Here is a 17299-nt window from a genome sequence, read left to right as displayed (position 1 = left end):
ACTGTCTCCAGCTCAGTGTCTAATTAGATCTCGGTCCAATGCGCAATACTATCATCACTGGAGGCATCTAGAAATGCTGGGTACAACTTCATTCACCCTGTATACAAACCATCCTGAATTTTGTAAAACATTCCAGAGGAAAATACCCTTTAAGGTAGTCTGAAACTATGTTCCTCTTCGTGGTGTGATATAGCACTATTGGCTTGTGACTGATTCCACATAAGGTGAGGTAGACAACGGACAACCCTTCTAAGCACACAGAGGAGTGGACGAAACACATCGTAGAGATTGAAGAGAGAAAGAACTGCCTCTCTCAGATCTGGCTGCCATAGGCAGGAGAATACATCACACACCAGAAATGTTCACTGCACTCTACCAGAACTGCTATACCATTCAGGTGTGAGTGAGGGCAATCTTCAGTGAGGACAAATACATGGCTCTGCCATTTCTTTCCATTTAAACTTAATCTTAAGTCGTAAGACAAACGGTCGTATTACTCAGATGGTCTGGGTTGATGTAGTCGTGGTTGCTGGCAGGCTGTTCCGACAGGAATGAAAGTCTCAATTATAGAATATATTTGCCTTCCACAAACTAGAGCGTTTCTCAAGCTTACGCCATAATTTAGTCTTCTTCTAATTCCCAGAACCAGTGGTTCTCAACCTTCTGAATGCTGTGACCCACCTCATGTTGTGGTGAGCCCAACCATAAAATTATTTTTGTTGCTATTTCATAACTGTAGTTTTGCTATTGTTTGGAATCGTAACATAAATATGTGTGTTTTCCAATGGTCTTAGGTGACCGACCCCTGTGAAAAGGTCATTCAATTCCCAAAAGGGTCTCGACCCACAGGCTGAGAACCACTGGCCTAGAAGGACCTTCTATATGAACGCTGTTTGCAGGACACCATCGGTATCTTCCGATCACTGCAGTCCACTTGGCACAGGTAGGACTACAGAATCCATTGTTACTGAACACGGTCGCCTACAAGCGGCACCTGGTTTGCCTCTGTACTGCAGAGCAAAGAGACAGGACCAAAGTGAGTGGGTTCAGCGGATGATATGCTGCCTCCTAGGAGGACCATTGGCTCAAGGGAGCCAAACATGAGTGATATCGGGCTGGATGTTGGCCTATCTCCTTCATTTATTGCTTCTGTCTACCTCAGGGATCATTTTAGTAGATCCTAGACAATAGAATGACGTGCCTCAAGCTTGGCAGTCCCTTTCCCTGTTTACCTCCTGTTTAAAGAGAAAACGGTGAAGCCTGGCCTCTCTGCGTTTGTAGCTGTCTGGGTTCAGTTATTAAGGCAAACAAGGTAGTCTTGAGCCTTTCAGGAAAAATGGCCAAAAATTTTTAAGTTCTGCTGCTTTTGGCATCATCTTGTAGATGAACGAAGTAGTGCTTTCATTTCAGGTGCCGAACTTGGGGTTCTAATGGGGAAGTCAGAAGGGAGAGAAAAGCTGATATCCGTCCGTCTAAGGGGTGATCTGTGCCCCAGGAAGAGGCTAGCACACAGAGATGAGACAAAGGTAGTTCTTGTCCTTGAGTCTCTCATCGTCCCATGTGGGCTGTGGGCATGCTAAGTAGGAGAAGAAGTAAGGGTGCTAGATGAAAAAAGATAACATTCGAGCAAGATGGTGAAGAACTAAGAGAAATCTGCTGCCCTGTCTAGGATAAGCATCAACAGGATGATGTTACCTAGGAATCGTGGGTACCTGGATGGGAGAGAGGCAGGGGCTGGACCATGGAGGATCGGAATGAAAGGATTAGGAGCAGTATGTGGGCACTGAGGAGATATTATATGTAATATAAAGATATATAATATGAAGGACATGACACTGGGGAATGTTATCATACTGAGATATGTACCTAAGGTGGGACAGAGGAGGAATTTAAGAGGGACGGTTGAGAGATGGTTCCAGAATCTGGATGAGATACTGGCTTAGTAGTCCGGAGCACATGTTGCTCTTGCCGAGAACCATGCAGCACCCACACACACGGCTCACAACTACCTAACCCAAGTTCTAGGGTATCTGACACACTCTTCTGGCCTCAGTGGTCACTTGCATGCATTTGGTGCACATAAATCCATATAGGCACACACATACGCATAAAAAAGAAAATAAATCATATTTTAAAGAATCTAAGTGATGCCAGGTGTGGTGGTACACGCCTTTAATCCCAGCACTCGGGAGGCAGAGGCAGGTGGATCATTGTGAGTTTGAGGCCGGCCTGGTCTACAAAGAGAGTCCAGGACAGCCAAGGCTATACAGAGACAGCCTGTCTTGAAAAACTAAAAAAGAAAAATTTAAGTGATACACTTCTGCTCTTTTCTTAATAGCCAGAAACTGGAAATGGTCTAGATGTCCATCAATGGAAGAATGGATAAAACAAAACAAAACAAAACACACTGTACATTTATACAACAAAATATTACTCAGTTGTTTAAAAAAAATGAAATGATGAAATTCATAGGCAGATGGATGGAGCTAGGAAAAACAATTGTCCTGAATGAGGAACCCAGACTCAAAGAGACAAGGATGGTGCGCATTCACCTATATGGACGTTAGCTACTAAGTTTTTAATAAGAAGGCTATGATCCGTAACCACAAAGGTTAGGTACTGAGTCAGGGACGAGGGGGAGGGATGGATCACCCTAGGAAGGAGAGAGAGAAAGAGAGAGAGCAGGGAATTATGGATGAGAGGGGTGGGGGCTGCAATGGAAGTATCAGAAGCAGAAGGGAAGGGAAGACAGGGGCTGAAGGAGAAGAGGAGGGAGAGACAGCTAACACTGAAGGCTGAAGGCTGTTTGAGCTCTGGCTGGCCTTGATCTCAAAGAGATCCACCTGCCTCTGCCTCCTGCGTGCTGGGATTACAGGTGTGTGCCACTATGCCTGGCTGACACCTCCAGTTCTGGGAGTGGGTTACATTTAATTGAGTTGTTGGCTAACGGGGTCCCATGAAGAGCCCCAAACAAACCAGGCTATTGTTTGCCAAGACTATTGGTTTCTCTCCACAAACTGCCAGTAAGGCTCCATTGATGAAGACAATATCTACCCAACTATTGAACCCAGAGAAGTCAAGCTGGTGCCTACTTAGAGCCTTCACCCCTACTCATTAGTGCTCACGGCCCTGGAAGGTACTCTGTACACTACTGGAGGATAAATGTGAACACCAAGTAAGCCACAAAGTCTTAACTCTACAATGGTGGCCTGCCTGCAAGACACACTGGTGTAATAGTGACACACGCTTCTGAGAGTAACCAGACACTATCTGATTGGATTTAAGACCCACCCATGAGATAGAACCCACACCTGACACACTGCTTGGGTGGTCAAGAACCGAAGAATAACTATGCCAGGGACTTAGGGGAAAACCATGTGCTACTGTTTTTTAATGGAATATAGCAATAAAATCACTCCTAATGACACTCTGCTTCACTCATACATCAGTGCTTGCTCAGCTTCCTCCTGCAGCAGGTGGGAACAAATACAGAGACCCACAACTGGACAGTATGCAAAGAGTGAGAGACTGTTGAACACTCAGTCCTAAATGGGATGTCTCCATTGATCCCTCCCTTTTCTGTGGAAAAGAGGTGAAAAGACTATAAGAGTCAGAGGGGAAGGAGACCACCAAAAAAACAAGACCTTCTAAACACAGTAGGACCAAAGTGTCTATGGTGGCAGCACAGCACGCACAGAGCCTGCCCGGGTCTGCACCACAGCACGCACAAAGCCTGCCAGGGTCTGCACCACAGCACGCACAAAGCCTGCCCGGGTCTGCACCAGCTGAGGTCTCAGTGCTGAGAGGGGCAAGTGGCAGAAGCCTCCATCTCTTAACCAGAAGCTCTAATTGATAACTGTTTGCAAATGAAAAATTAGTTTTCTCTAAAGGAGTTTCACTGGTTGTACAAAACACATGCGAGGGCAGGCAGGCCGTGAGGAGCAGTATATGGCCACCACAAGACAAACTCAACAGTTACAGTAGTTTGTCCATTTTGTTTGTTTTGTTTTGTTTTCTTTGGACATTTTGCTTATATAATATTGTCGTGGTTTTTTATAATATGGTTGTGGTTTTATGTTGTGTGGAAACATGCATGTCTCTATAGCTATATGTATTTCTTAGGGTATTTTTCTGCTATTTGTTTTGTCGTATTCTGATTTGTTTTTATTTTATTGCAATTTATTGTATTATTCTTTATTGTATTCTAATGAGGGAGAAAGATAGGTTGTGGATTTAAGTGGATGGGGTGACGGGGAGACTCTGGGAGGAATTGGGGGAAAAGAAACCATCATCAGAAGATACTGTCTACAAAACTATTTTCTTTCCTTTTTTTTTTTTTCTTTTCCAAGACAAGGTTTCTCTGTGTAGCCTTGGCTGTCCTAAACTCGCTTTGTAGACCAGGCTGGCCTCGAACTCACAGTGATCCACTTGCCTCTGCCTCCCGAGTGCTGGGATTAAAGGCATGCATCATCACTGCCCAGCAAAAACTATTTTCAATAAAGAAAAAAGAAACCTGAATGATAGACAGCAAAGTGGTAAAGAGAGCAATGTGTCCATGAGGGTGGGCTGTGGCGATCAGCTCATATGGAAGATGGGGAGGCAAACAGAGGGTGAGCTCAGATTTCAAGGTTTTGTGAATGTGCTATCAAGTGTTGACAGCAGTAAACTACGGATCTCAGTGAGAGGCAGGGATATGAGGGAGAATGAGCTCTGGTCTGTATATGGTAAAGCTTGGGGCTCTTGTGGTCCAGACCCACTGGCGAGTTGGTAGGATACAGATGATAAGTGGACGGCATACACAACAGAGGAGATCGATCCTCTATTTTTTTGGAAGATTGGTTCCAGGGGCCCCTGTAGACACTCAAGTCCTCTTGTGCTCAAGTCCCTTATGGAACATAGCACAGCATTTGTATACACTCCTTCAATCCTCTCGTATATTTTAAATCAGTCCTGTATTGTTTATAATATTTTAAAAATTTATTTATTATGCCTACAATGCTCTGCCTGAATTTATGCCTGCAGGCCAGAAGATGACATTAGATCACATTATAGATGGTTGTAAGCTACCATACAGTTGCTGGGAATTGAGCTCAGGACCTCTGGAAGAACAGTCAGTGCTCTTAACCTCTGAGCCATCTCTCCAGCCCCTTGTTTATAATATTTAGTACAGTGTAAACATCGTGCAAGTGGTTGCTTCATGCTTAATGTGAGGTCGGTTGAATTCAGGGATGGTGACCCCATGGATATCAAGGGCAGAATGTAACTAAAACCAAGTAAACTAGGGAAACAAATTCAGAACCCAGGTGAACTCCAGTGTTTAGGACCTGGGGCCAAGGAAGGAAGCCAGCCCGAGGAAGGTAAAAGTCCGAGTGTGCGTGCGGGCCACCACATGCAAGCCTGAAGCTAGGACGCACCCAGTGCTATCTTAAGAAGTCTGTGAAGGCTGTGTGTGTTGGTGCTCACCTTTAAGCTTAAGCAGAGGCAGGTAGATCTCTGTGAGTTTGAAGCTAGCCTGGTCTACATGGCAAGTTCCAGGCCAGCCTGGGTTGCATAGTAAGATGGTACGTGAAAGAGGAGGAGGAGGTAGAGGAGGAGGAGGAGAAGGAGGAGGAAGAGGAGGAAGAGGAGAAGGAGAAGGAGGAGGAGGAGGAGAAAGAGGTTTTTAGCAAAGGACAGCATATTAAAGTATTTTCAAGAGAAAATAAGGAGTTTATCATCATATATTTCCTATCCAAAGAAACAATATAATAATTTGTGGGCTGAAAGACTATTTCTGCCAAGTCCCAGTTAAACTTAATGGATATTTATGGACGTCCCATTTGGGACAAGGCCCTGTACCCACAACGTGCAGCTGTGTAGGATGAAGTCCATGACGTGGAGCTGAAAGTCTGTCACAGCTCAGAGGAGCAGAGCAGGAGCCAGGCAGTGGTCAGGAAGGGAAGGCAGACAGAGAGGAAGTCCAGGGCAAGGGAGCAGCAGTGTCAGTGTGAGGGGCTAGGCGCAGGTTGACAGGGCCTGACTCATGCTCTACAAACGCCTGGGGACACCACAGGCTGTCCACCCTCCCTTAGCGACCACAGGAAAACAGTAGGTCCTCTCCTTCCTTCCTCATACTTTAGGCTTCTGGTGGCTATTGCCACTGCCAGACCTCAGAGGGGTCACGAGGTTTCCTACCCCGATCTCACGGCTCCTTTCCTGTGATATTCTCTATTTTCCTGCCAAAGGCATGGGAGGGGCAGCAAGCAGAGATGGGCGGTAGTCTCTCCCAGGCCATTCCGATGCCATTCCAACGGCCTGAACTTCTTACCCTTGGCTCCCCCGTCAGGGTGGAGGATGGAGCCCTGTCAGCTGAGGAGTGTTCTGGGTGGGAGCCTCAAAGACATTCAAAGAACCACAGTCAGTGAAGATGTGCTGTCTAGCTTGGGTCAAAGCCCAGCCCTGATGCGGGGGGTGAGGGGAGAGGAAAATGGGGGGAGGGAGGAGTCCTCCATGTGCTGTGACCCCAGGGTGTGGGAAAGGGCTTGGTGCTGAGTGAGTCTGGCAAGCACAGATTGCGGAGAGCAGACTGATGGCTCTAAGCCACACGCACACAACTCTGCTAGGTAGCTCTCAAGACTTGAGGGTGTCCAAGAGTCACAGGCCATGCGTCGTCGGAAGGCCTCATGTGTCTGGGGGTGGCATGGGCATTAGAAAGTAGTTTGAAGGAAGCAAACGACTGTCACCACGCCATTGTGGAGCCAGCAGGAAGTGGATGCACTTCCCTAGGCGTTCCCTTTGGTGGTCGTCCCCCCCCACCCCAAGTATCTGCAGCAGGAGCAACCACTGCTGTGCTAATGGTGAAACTCCGGAACTGCCTCTGGACATCAGCTGAAGTGTGAGCAGAAAACAGGGTAAAGGTCACCTACACAAATGGAAAAAAAAAAAAAAAAAACCCGTGCAGGCTGTGCTGTCAGACAGGGGCTGTGTGTGACATAATCAGCTTGCACAAGACAATTATTGCCATCGTCATTGTTTTATTCTATATGTATGGGCGTACTGCACGTATGTCTATACCACTTGTGTGTCTGTTACTCATGGAGGCCAGAAGAGGGTGTCGGATCCGTTGGTACAGGAGCTGCAGTTGGAGGCCACCATGTAGGTGCTGAGAATTGAACCTGAGTCCTCTGGAAGAGCAGGAAGCGCAGGCGGATCGCTGTGAGTTCAAGGCCAACCTGGTCTACAAAGCGAGTCCAGGACAGCCAAGGCTAACAGGGAGAGACCCTGTCTCGAAAAACAAAAACAAAAAAAAGAGCAGGAAGCACTCTCAGCTATCAATCTACCTTTTTAGCCACCTCTTTGATATATATAAATATATTATATAATTTATATATTATATAATTTATATATAATTTACATAATATACTTATATGATGTATACAATGTATTATATTATATTTTTATTCCTTTGGGATTAAAGGCATACGCTACCACCACCTGTCTATGAATTTTTTTTTTTCCAGACAGGGTTTCTTTGTGTAGCCCTGGCTGGCCTCAAACTCACAGCAATCTGCTTGCCTCTGCCTCCCAAGTGCTGGGATTAAAGGGGTACGCCACCACTGCCCAGCCTTATGATAAATGTTTTTAAAGGGAAAAGATTTATATTATTTTTCACAGAGACTGTCAAATCAAACAGCGGTGTGTGCCGCAGTGAACCTACAGCTTTCCCTCCCACTGTTCTTTGCTTCTTGAGAGAGGCACCATCACTTCTCATCATTTTAACAAGCAGGGGCTGGACTGGCCAGGCACAGCTGAGCCTATCAACAAATGACAGCAAACACAGCTCTGTGCCCTCATCTGTCACAGGCTATAATTAATTAGCATCTATTAATGATATTCATTATGCAAATGAGCCGCTATCCTCACATTAATTTAGGAATACAAAGGTCGTGTTCCTATGTCTGCAGCCAGCCGCAGCAAACACTGCAACGTTGCAGATGGAGCTCCCCCCAACCACCCAGGGCTTCGGCTGGCTGTGACATGCATCAAAGGACAAACTTTGCAAGCTATTTGGACACCTTTTGTGTCCTCAGAGTGTCCCATGGAGTTAAAGTTCCAACCAGCTCATTTAGGTAATTAGATCTGCAATGAACTTTGCAGGACACACAGCCCATCCCTGTGGAGCCTGCAGGACATTGCTTCCCTTCCCCCACTCCCGCCCCCCCCCGCATCCCTGCAGGACACTGCTTCCCCCCCACTCCCCCCACCCCTGCATCCCTGCAGGACACTGCTTACCCCCCACTCCCCCCCCACACCCCCCTGCATCCCTGCAGGACACTTCTTCCCCCCCTCAACCCCCCCCCCCACATCCCTGCAGGACACTGGTCACACCGGCAACCCTACAGCCACAGAGAGAACTCAGCTGCCATCCAGGTGCTTCACATTTTCAGCAAAGGCAGCAAACCGGTCTGGTTTCTGGGGACTAAACCTGAGCGCTACAAAAAAAGGGAGAGGTGTTCCGGAGCACATGCACCCTGATTCCTCCGGGCAGTCGCACCCTCAGCAGGTTCTGTAACATCTCTGTGGCAAACACCCTACTGCAGGGGACTTCCAGATTGCCTGCCTGCCTCTGGGGCTCCCTGTGGAAGCCAAGGGAAGGAGTGCCCTGTGGCATAATCCCCTCCACCTGCCTGCATGACCTCAGCATTTTAATCAAGCACGAGAACTGCAGGGCCCAATAAGACTTAAAAACAAAGTAGAGGGGTGGGGGAGGACAGACTACAAGGTGAAGGAGGCTGCGGTCAAGCCCAAGGACCCAAGTTCAATCCCCAAGGCCCGTGCTGGGGGACGAGATAAGCAGTGTCTAAAAGGTGTCATCTGGTCACACATGCACACTGAGGTGCCCCTGCCACACAACAAACAAACAAATAAGCAAACAGATGTAATTTCAAAAGTTAACAAAAAAACAAAACCTAAAGATTCGCTGTCTTTGTGAATGCAGAGCACAAAGAAGAAAACGAACAAAATCTCACTCCCTCATGGCTCTCTGGGCATTAATCAATACTTACCCTCTGAGAAGATGAGTTTCTAATTAGCTGCTTATTAATCTCAAAAACTTTTTAAATGCCATCATTCTCCTCCAGCGGGAGATAGTCTGTCGCTTTCTGCTGTTTGCAAGGCAGGAAAATCTGTACTGTGAGGAACTCATAGTGAGCAGAAAGCATTCCCCACGCCTGTTCGGCCAGCCACCTCTGGCTTCTCTCTACTCCTCATTTCCTTTGATCCACCCAGGGCGTGACTCTTCCTTTGGCCTCTATTCTACCCACAGCTCCCGTACCTTGAGAACCGAGGCTCACACACTTCTGGCCAAATGCTTTTTTTTTTTTTTAAAACAAGAATTAATAAGCCAGCCTAGGAAGACTTTACAAGCTATAAAACAATATCAAGAATGATATTCTGGTAATAAAAACTGGATGTAAAAATAATAGCATACACCAGAACCAAGAAAGTCTTAGGTACTGTAAAGTCCACTTCTCGTGCTGTGAATACAGTTCCCCAAACACACTGACTGCTGGCCAACACATAAATTTAGAGCCAATGAGACGGCTCAGTGGCTGAAAGCACTTGCCACCAGACAGGACAGCCTGAGTTCAGTCCCCAGTCGCCAGAGGATGGAAGAGAGAACCAGCTCTTGCTTGTGGCTTGTGTGTCACAGATGCACACATAACACACACAAACGCGCAGACGTGTGCCAAGGGGACTTGAAGACGGCAGTCAAGTCCTCTCAGTAGGTATCAGAAACCACTAGACACTGAAGTGCCAAGCAAGGAATCTTGGCTCAGGTCTTGTACTTACTGAGACAAACTCAAATTCAAAATATACAAGATAACATACTTGTGACCTCATCTTAGGCAAGGACATTTTTTTTTCAAGACAGGGTTTCTCTGTGTAACCTTGGCTATCCTGGACTCACTCTGTAGACCAGGCTGGCCTCGAACTCACAGCAATCCACCTGCCTCGGCCTCCCAAGTGCTGGGATTAAAGGCGCGCGCCACCACACCCTTGCATTTTAAAATGCAAGGACATTTTAAAATATGAACAAATTAAAGTGAACAAAATAAAACAAATTCGGCTGGCAAAACAACAACAAAACCCCTCATTCTGTGATTCTAAAAGGATCTACAGGCTGGAAAAAACATTTCTAAAACACAACGGACAATAAGAGGGTATCTATAACAACAAAATCCACTCAAGAATCAGGAATAAAACTTATTATTCGAATAAAAATGCGAGAAAGCTTGAAAAGATATTCTTCAGGAGAAGATAGGCTGGTGAGACATGGAAGGATGTGTAGTGTAAAGGTCACTAAGAAAACGCACGTTAAAAATCAGAATGCAAGCCAGGAGCAGCGGCAACACACGCCTTTAATCTCGATATTTGGGAGGCAGGTGAATCTCTGTTTGAGGCCAGCATCATCTACATAGTGACAGCTGAGGCTACACAGAGAAACCCTGTCTCCAAAAAAAAAAAAAAAAAAAAAAAAAAAAATCACAATGCAGTAATAGCCAGACACCAGTAAGACCATCTATGGACGAAACAAAAACATACCCCAAAGGGCCAGGTACCTGAACTCCTCAATACGTTGTTGGAAACACAAAATAACAAGGTCACTTGAAGTGGTTACTGGCTCCTTATAAAGATAAAAGAGAACTGTCATGAGCCCCCACAGTCTCATTCTTTAGATTTAATTGGAAAGAAATATCCTTTTGTTCTCACACAATGTATCAGTGTTAGCGTGTCCATATATCCTTAAATTGGAGAGCCATGAAATCTGTCTGTACAATGGAAAGTAATATATTTTGAAATGGAAAAGAAAGCCACGAATTAACCTTAAAGACATTACACTGACAAAAAGCCAAGCAAAGCATCCATACACTGCTCCATGTCATCTCTGTGACAGCCTCATAGAGCCAGAAGTGAAGGCACAGAAAACTGACCTGTGGGTGCCAGAGTTCAGAAGTAGGGGTGGACATGGAGGACAAGGAAGTGGTAGCTTCAGGAGCAGTGGACGAAGCCTTTTCAAGCCTTGCCTGTATACGGGTACTAGTCCGTTTTGTGTATGTGTATGTACATGGATACATGTATATATAAAATAATGCTAAATATAAACCCATTTGCTGGTCATGATGACGCACACTTTTAATCCCAGCGCTTGGGAAACAGAGGCAGGCAGATCGATTGATGTGAGTTCGAGGCCAGCCTGGTCTACAAAGAGAGTCCAGGACAGCCAAGGCTACACAGAGAAACCCTGTCTCAAAAAAACCAACCAACCAACCAACCAACCAACAACCAAACAAAAAACTGGGGGGAAAAAAGCTCATTTATAGAAAACAAATTTAGAAGACTTAATCGGAAAAAATAGTAAAACATAATTTTAAAAACATGAATTAATATTTTTAAAGTGCCAGCCAACAGGGATATATTTAATACCTAAAGGGGAAAAAACTGCCGGACTATAAAAACTGAAAAAAACTGATCGGACTGTATTGAGTGGAGTGAGTGCTTTTTCAGAAGGATCTGTTCATGCCGAGGAAGTGCCTTCCGGGTGAAGAAGAGAAACTGCTCTTCCAAGTCAAAGTTCACCTCACAGGCTCCCAGAGAGGGCGTGGTGTGCTGATTTGTCTTCCAGCCTAAATAGCTTGTATCCACTCAAATATATGATTGACTGCATGGGTGGTGTATGTACAAACGCCATGGTGCATGTACAGAGGTCAGAGGACAACTTTTGGGCATTATCTCTCTCCTCCCTCCCTGTGAGTCTCAGGAATCGAACTCAGGCAGTTATGCTTTGCAGCAAGTGTAACCAACCAGCCCCCAAGTTCATGATTCAGAGTCCTTTTTTATTTATTTAAATTTTATGTGCATTGGTATGAAAGTATCAGATCCTCTGGAACTGGAGTTATAGACAGTTGTGAGCTGCCATGTGGCTGCTGGGAATTGAACTGGGGTCTTCTAGAAGAGCAGCCAGTGCTCTTAACCACTGAGCCATCTCTTCAGCACCACCCACTCTCCCTTTTTTTTAAGTGACAGGATTGATATACTAAACTTAAGCAGATACACAGTATCGTTTTTGTGAATACTGAGACCATTCATTACCACAAATCCTGTAAGACAAACAGGAACATGGGCTGAGCAGCTCAGAACACAAAAGCAGATTTAGGGATCCAGCAAGCTTGGGATTATTTACGCTGTTTCTGGCATGCCTTAGCATCTCTGTGTTCCTCTTAAATAGTCATGTTTACCAAATGCAGCATACATAAGAGCAGTGGACTGAGGGTCACCGGTGTAGGATGGCCTGGAGAGTGAGCTTCCTGTAGCTGACACCTACCCCAAGAGCATTAGCCACGGCACTGCAGAGTTCACGGGCACAGTTGACTGTTCATGCAGAATCAATATGGATTCCATTGGCTCTTTTAAATTATTAGCTAAAGTTTAATTGTTACTTATTTGTTCATTTGCTCCTGCCTTAATTTCTCACCTGGGCTTTTCCAACTACCCTGTGAAGTGTTCTGAGGGGAGGAAATCCTCACATACACATCTTGGCCTCTTTAGAGAACTCATCACACAAGAAAGGTTTAAATACGTCAATCTGCTGATGTATTTACTTGACCTTATCTATTCCTATTTGAAGATATAACCACTTGACTTTATATGTGTAAAAAATAAACCTTAGGTCCAGTTGAACATACTCAAAGGATGTCTCAGCCTTCTCCCTGACAAAGCTTGAGACGGCTGGCCAGCCCTGGCTCCTCCCACCCCCTCGTCTGCGTATCCTCAGTTTACATTAAAAAAAAAAAAGTTATTTAACATACTCTGAAATATCCATCGCTCTTTCCCTCTTTCTTCTCTGTCCCCTTCTGTCTTCCTTTCTCCTCCTCTTCCTCTCTCTTTTTCCTAATCTAATGTCTGAAGCCCCCTATTAAGATTTAAACTCTCCAGGAGCGGGAACAGAGCATGCTACTGGCGACAGCTGCCACACAGTACGTATTTACTAAGTTGGTAAATTCAACCATCAACTTTGTGCTAGCCAAATGGAGACAGACCAAGGAACGAAATAAAAACCAGGGCCACTTCACTGATCTGACTTACCTGCAAAGAGGTTCTACAAGGTCCCTTTCAAGAAAATCATGGTCTTTCTTGACGGCCACAATGTTGATGGGGAACTGCGAATCTGAGGGAGAAAGCGGGAGAAGAGGCTTAAGCCCTTCGCTGTATGTGACCGCTGGCCTGCGCACTCAGGCCACCGGGCTCTGCGCAAAGCAAACCACCAACCGTAACCACAGCTACGGCTTACTGCTGTCGCTGACGGTATTTAAAAATAGCATGTGATTTTATTTTTATCACAGAAAACACTCTGAGATACGGTGCAAGAGTGAACTACGAAAATAAGAGCCTGAACCTTGGACAGGACTCCTTGGCCTTTGTGTCCACTCTTTGCAGACATTCCTCAGAGAACACGGAGAACAGTTTCTACCGTTGTCCCTTCACTACAGCACAGGCTGCAGACAGACTGCATAGAACTCTTCGTTGGGCAGATTTTTTTTCCCTTCACAAAGGACATTTCTAAAAACATCCCAAGTTCAATGGGCTCAGATTTTCTTTTCCTCCCTTCCTTCCTTTTTTCCTTCCTCCCTCTCTCCCTTCCTTAATTATTTCCTTCTTTCTTTTTTTGGTAACAAAGTTTTCAGTCATCTTGAAGTCCCCTCACTAATGCTTACAAGAGAAGAGATCCTAACTCCATGAGTGCTCCCCAAAATAGGACTCCTGCCAACGGGGTTGGGTGGCTACTGTCAATACCCAGAATGTGGCGATAATTTTAAATTTTAAAAATTACCTATTTTATATAGGAAAACCACTTGATGTCACTTGACAAAACAGCTAAGGTAAAATTTAATGTCAGTTCATGGTGACCGCCACGCCTTCCTACTTTGCACTTCCCAGATCTTCCCAGTTATAATAAAGTTAATGCTTTTTAACCTTCCTCTGAGCTGGAAGCAGACACACCCCTGTTGTTCCGGGGACACATGGGCCACACAGTAAAAGCTTAAACGCATTACTTTACTGATATATTTGCTTGGCTCCATACATTCCGATCTGAAGACGTAACCAGTTGGCTTTATAAAAAATCCAGTCAAGCTGGATGAACTCAGTCTTTCGCAGTGACTGCATCCCTCATGGTCCCCACTGCATGCCACCTCACTCTCCTGGCATGTGAACGCACACCACACTGAGAAGCAGAGACACAGGAGGCCTCTAGTTTTAAGTCCTGATGACTTTCTTTGCTGTGTTGCTCTGGGCAAGTAGTTTTCCCCCAGCTGTACAGGAAGTATCACAGTCGTGACAGCTATTTTATGGCAGAAGTGGATGACTAGTGAATATCGGTGTTTGAATAACAGCAGGCACAGAGTGAGCTCTGTTCTCATTATGTTTATATATATATATGTATATATACACACACATATATATGTATACACACACACACATATATATGGATTAGACACAATCTGATGCATCCATGTTCCTGAGCTAGAAGAACATCTTTGATACCTATGGACTGCTCACATTTGTGTCTCATGGTAGCTATAGCATATACATTATAGTGTGTGTGTGTGTGTGTGTGTGTGTGTGTGTGTGTGTGTGTGTGTTTATATTATAGACTGATGGAGAATCAAAAAGGCTGGGATTTTTACTTCTCATCCTTCCACGTAAGGAGAATGAGTTGCTTGTTGTCAGTTTTTTTCCCTTTTGTCTTGACATAAACCTACACATTTTTGGGAAGAGGGAATCTCCCCCTGTCCCCTGCCCCCAACACACATACATACAGGATCTTTCTGTATAGCCTTGGCTGTCCCGGACTCGCTTTGTAGACCAGGCTGGCCTCAAACTCACAGCGATCCTCCTGCCTCTGCTTCCCAAGTGCTGAGATTAAAGACCTGTGACACCACACCCAGCGGGAAGAGGGAGTCTTAATTAAGACTTAATTTGTCTGGCCTGCAGACAAATCTGTGGGTATTATCTCACTTAATGACTGATGTGGGAGGCCCCTGCTCACTGTGGGTGATGCTCGCCCAGGACAGGTGGTCCTTCCTGGCTTCTATAAGAAAGCAGCTAGCTAGTAAGCAGCACTCCTCCATGGCCTCTGCATCACTCAGCTCCTGTCAACAGGTTTCTACCTTGAGTTCCCGCCCAGATTTCCCTCAGTGAGGGGGTGTGGCCTGAGAGTGGTGACCTGACACAAACCCTTTCCTACCTACTCTGGTCACAGTGTTTGTTGCAGTAACAGAAGCACTGACTAGGACAGAGAGCTGGCTAATACTCTGGGCTTTTCTTTCCTAATTAGTAAATTGCTGGTGGAGAGAAGGAGACGGGGATTGCATAGACTTAAACTATAGGAATCTTCCCTCCCTCCCTCTCTTTTCTTTTTTGATCAAAAAGGTTATGTACGAGCCTATGAAAAATTTTATCAGAGATTATGAACTTCAAACTACATTCCAACATTAACTTCCTTTGTCCTCACAGAATTTAAATGAACAAAATAGAAAAAAGCAAACCTTTTGGTTTTTAATATAAAATTAAGGTTTTTAGTGAAAGGACAGTTATCTATAAACAAAGATTAATTTTATTGGCTCTTTCCATCTTACACAATGCTTGTGCCATTAGGAAGAGAAATTGCTCTGTTTTCATGTGCGAAGTATCCTCTCTTGAGCCCTCAGACCCACTGTACCGTCGTCTGTCACTTTGTTTATGCTTTGAGAGCCACTGTGAAGGTGGATGGTGTCCAGGAAGCCTGTACCCTCTGGCTTCCTTTTGTGTTTGGTCAACGGGAAACCATGGCTGAAATGCAAGGAGGCATCCCTTGGCTCTGCCATGGGCAGCTGTGTGCTCCCCCCAGGGGTACATGTGAGGTTCCTTTTCCCTGGCCTGTGACACCCTCCCGCCTTGGGCCTGTGGTAGTGATAGCTCCATGAATGACAAGCCCTTGGCTCCTGTGTACACACAATTTTGTAATAAGTACTACTAGCTACAGTTTTCCGTGGATGATCTCAAGAGCGCCCCCTGCTCACCCCTGGGGCCTGACTGCTTCATGATGTATAAGGATGAGCTACAAAACAGCAAAGGTGTGATCACGGTGTTAGACATCAGGAGGACATAGATAGGCGGGTATGATGGCTAAACGAGAACGGCCCCCCACAGGCTCCTTATGTCTGAATGCTTGGTCCCTAGCTGAAGAACAGTTTGGGGAGGATGAGGAGGCGTGGCCTTTCAGCTGCTGACCCAGCACCATGTCTGCTGCTGTGCTCCTTGCCATGATGGGTCACGGATTCTTTTTTTTTTTTTTTTTTTTGGTTTTTCCAGACAAGGTTTCTCTGTGTGGCTCTGGCTGTCCTAGACTCACTTTGTAGACCAGGCTGGCCTCGAACTCACAGCGATCAGCCTGCCTCTGCCTCCCGAGTGCTGGGATTAAAGGCGTGCGCCACCATACCCGGCGGGTCATGGATTCCAACCCTCGAACACTGCAAGCTCTAAAGAAACATTTTCTTCTGTAAGCTGCCTCGGTCACAGTGTTTCTTTCTTTTTTTTTAAAGATTTATTTATTTATTATGTATATAGTGCTCTGCCTGCACATACACCTATAGATCAGAATTGTGTGTCACATCACATTATAGATGGTTGTGAGCCACCATGTGGTTGCTAGGAATAGAACTCAGGATGTCTGGAAGAGCAGTCAGTGCCCTTAACTCCAGAGCCATCTCTCCAACCCAGGTCACAGTGTTTTTATCACAACAATAGAAAAGTAACCAAGGCAGCGGATTATTAACTGTTAACTAAAGAATCAAAGACCAGAAGAATAATGCTGCCAGGAGGAGCCACTTACCCAAAACTCAGGAGAAGGATGTCTGACCTACAACGTTTTGTCATGTATAACATTTACAAATAAGGGCTATCTCAACGCAACTAGTTCTGAGACCTCTAAGGAATTTATTAACAACAAAGTTGTTGCAATCTCAAGAAAACTGAGCACAACAATAAAGCAAGAAAACCATGCAAAAGCTTCTGGAAAGCAAGTCATGGTGGACACTGGAAAGAAACTGAAAGCCTGTTGGAAATGTGTGTCAGAGCAAAGGCCCAGAAAGCACCAGGCAGGGTCTACGTGGTTGGCGTGACCTGAGTTTGTTCCCTCTGTAAAGAATGGATGGAGGGCTGGGTGTGGTGGCGCATGCCTTTAATCCTAGCACTTGGGAGGCAGAGGCTGGTGGATCGC

The 17299-nt window shown here is 45.5% G+C and overlaps 1 protein-coding gene across 6 annotated transcripts in view; it reads right to left on the bottom strand.

Annotated features, from left to right (window-relative positions):
• Window positions 1-17299, bottom strand: part of Stard13 (StAR related lipid transfer domain containing 13) — a 213665-nt gene that overhangs the window by 37653 nt on the left and 158713 nt on the right. For 5 of the 6 annotated variants that reach the window (XM_051162822.1, XM_051162824.1, XM_051162821.1 and 2 more), the window contains exon 3: window positions 13126-13207. In XM_051162822.1, coding sequence (XP_051018779.1) covers window positions 13126-13207 — 82 coding nt within the window. Of the gene's footprint in view, window positions 1-10584; window positions 10781-13125; window positions 13208-17299 lie in introns of those variants that run through there. The other variant, XM_051162827.1, reaches the window with a different exon arrangement.

Source organism: Acomys russatus, chromosome 19 (assembly GCF_903995435.1).
Source record: "Acomys russatus chromosome 19, mAcoRus1.1, whole genome shotgun sequence".
NCBI lineage: Eukaryota > Metazoa > Chordata > Mammalia > Rodentia > Muridae > Acomys > Acomys russatus.
The sequence above is the reverse complement of the archived record's forward strand: the minus strand, read 5'-3'. Positions and strand labels throughout refer to the sequence as shown.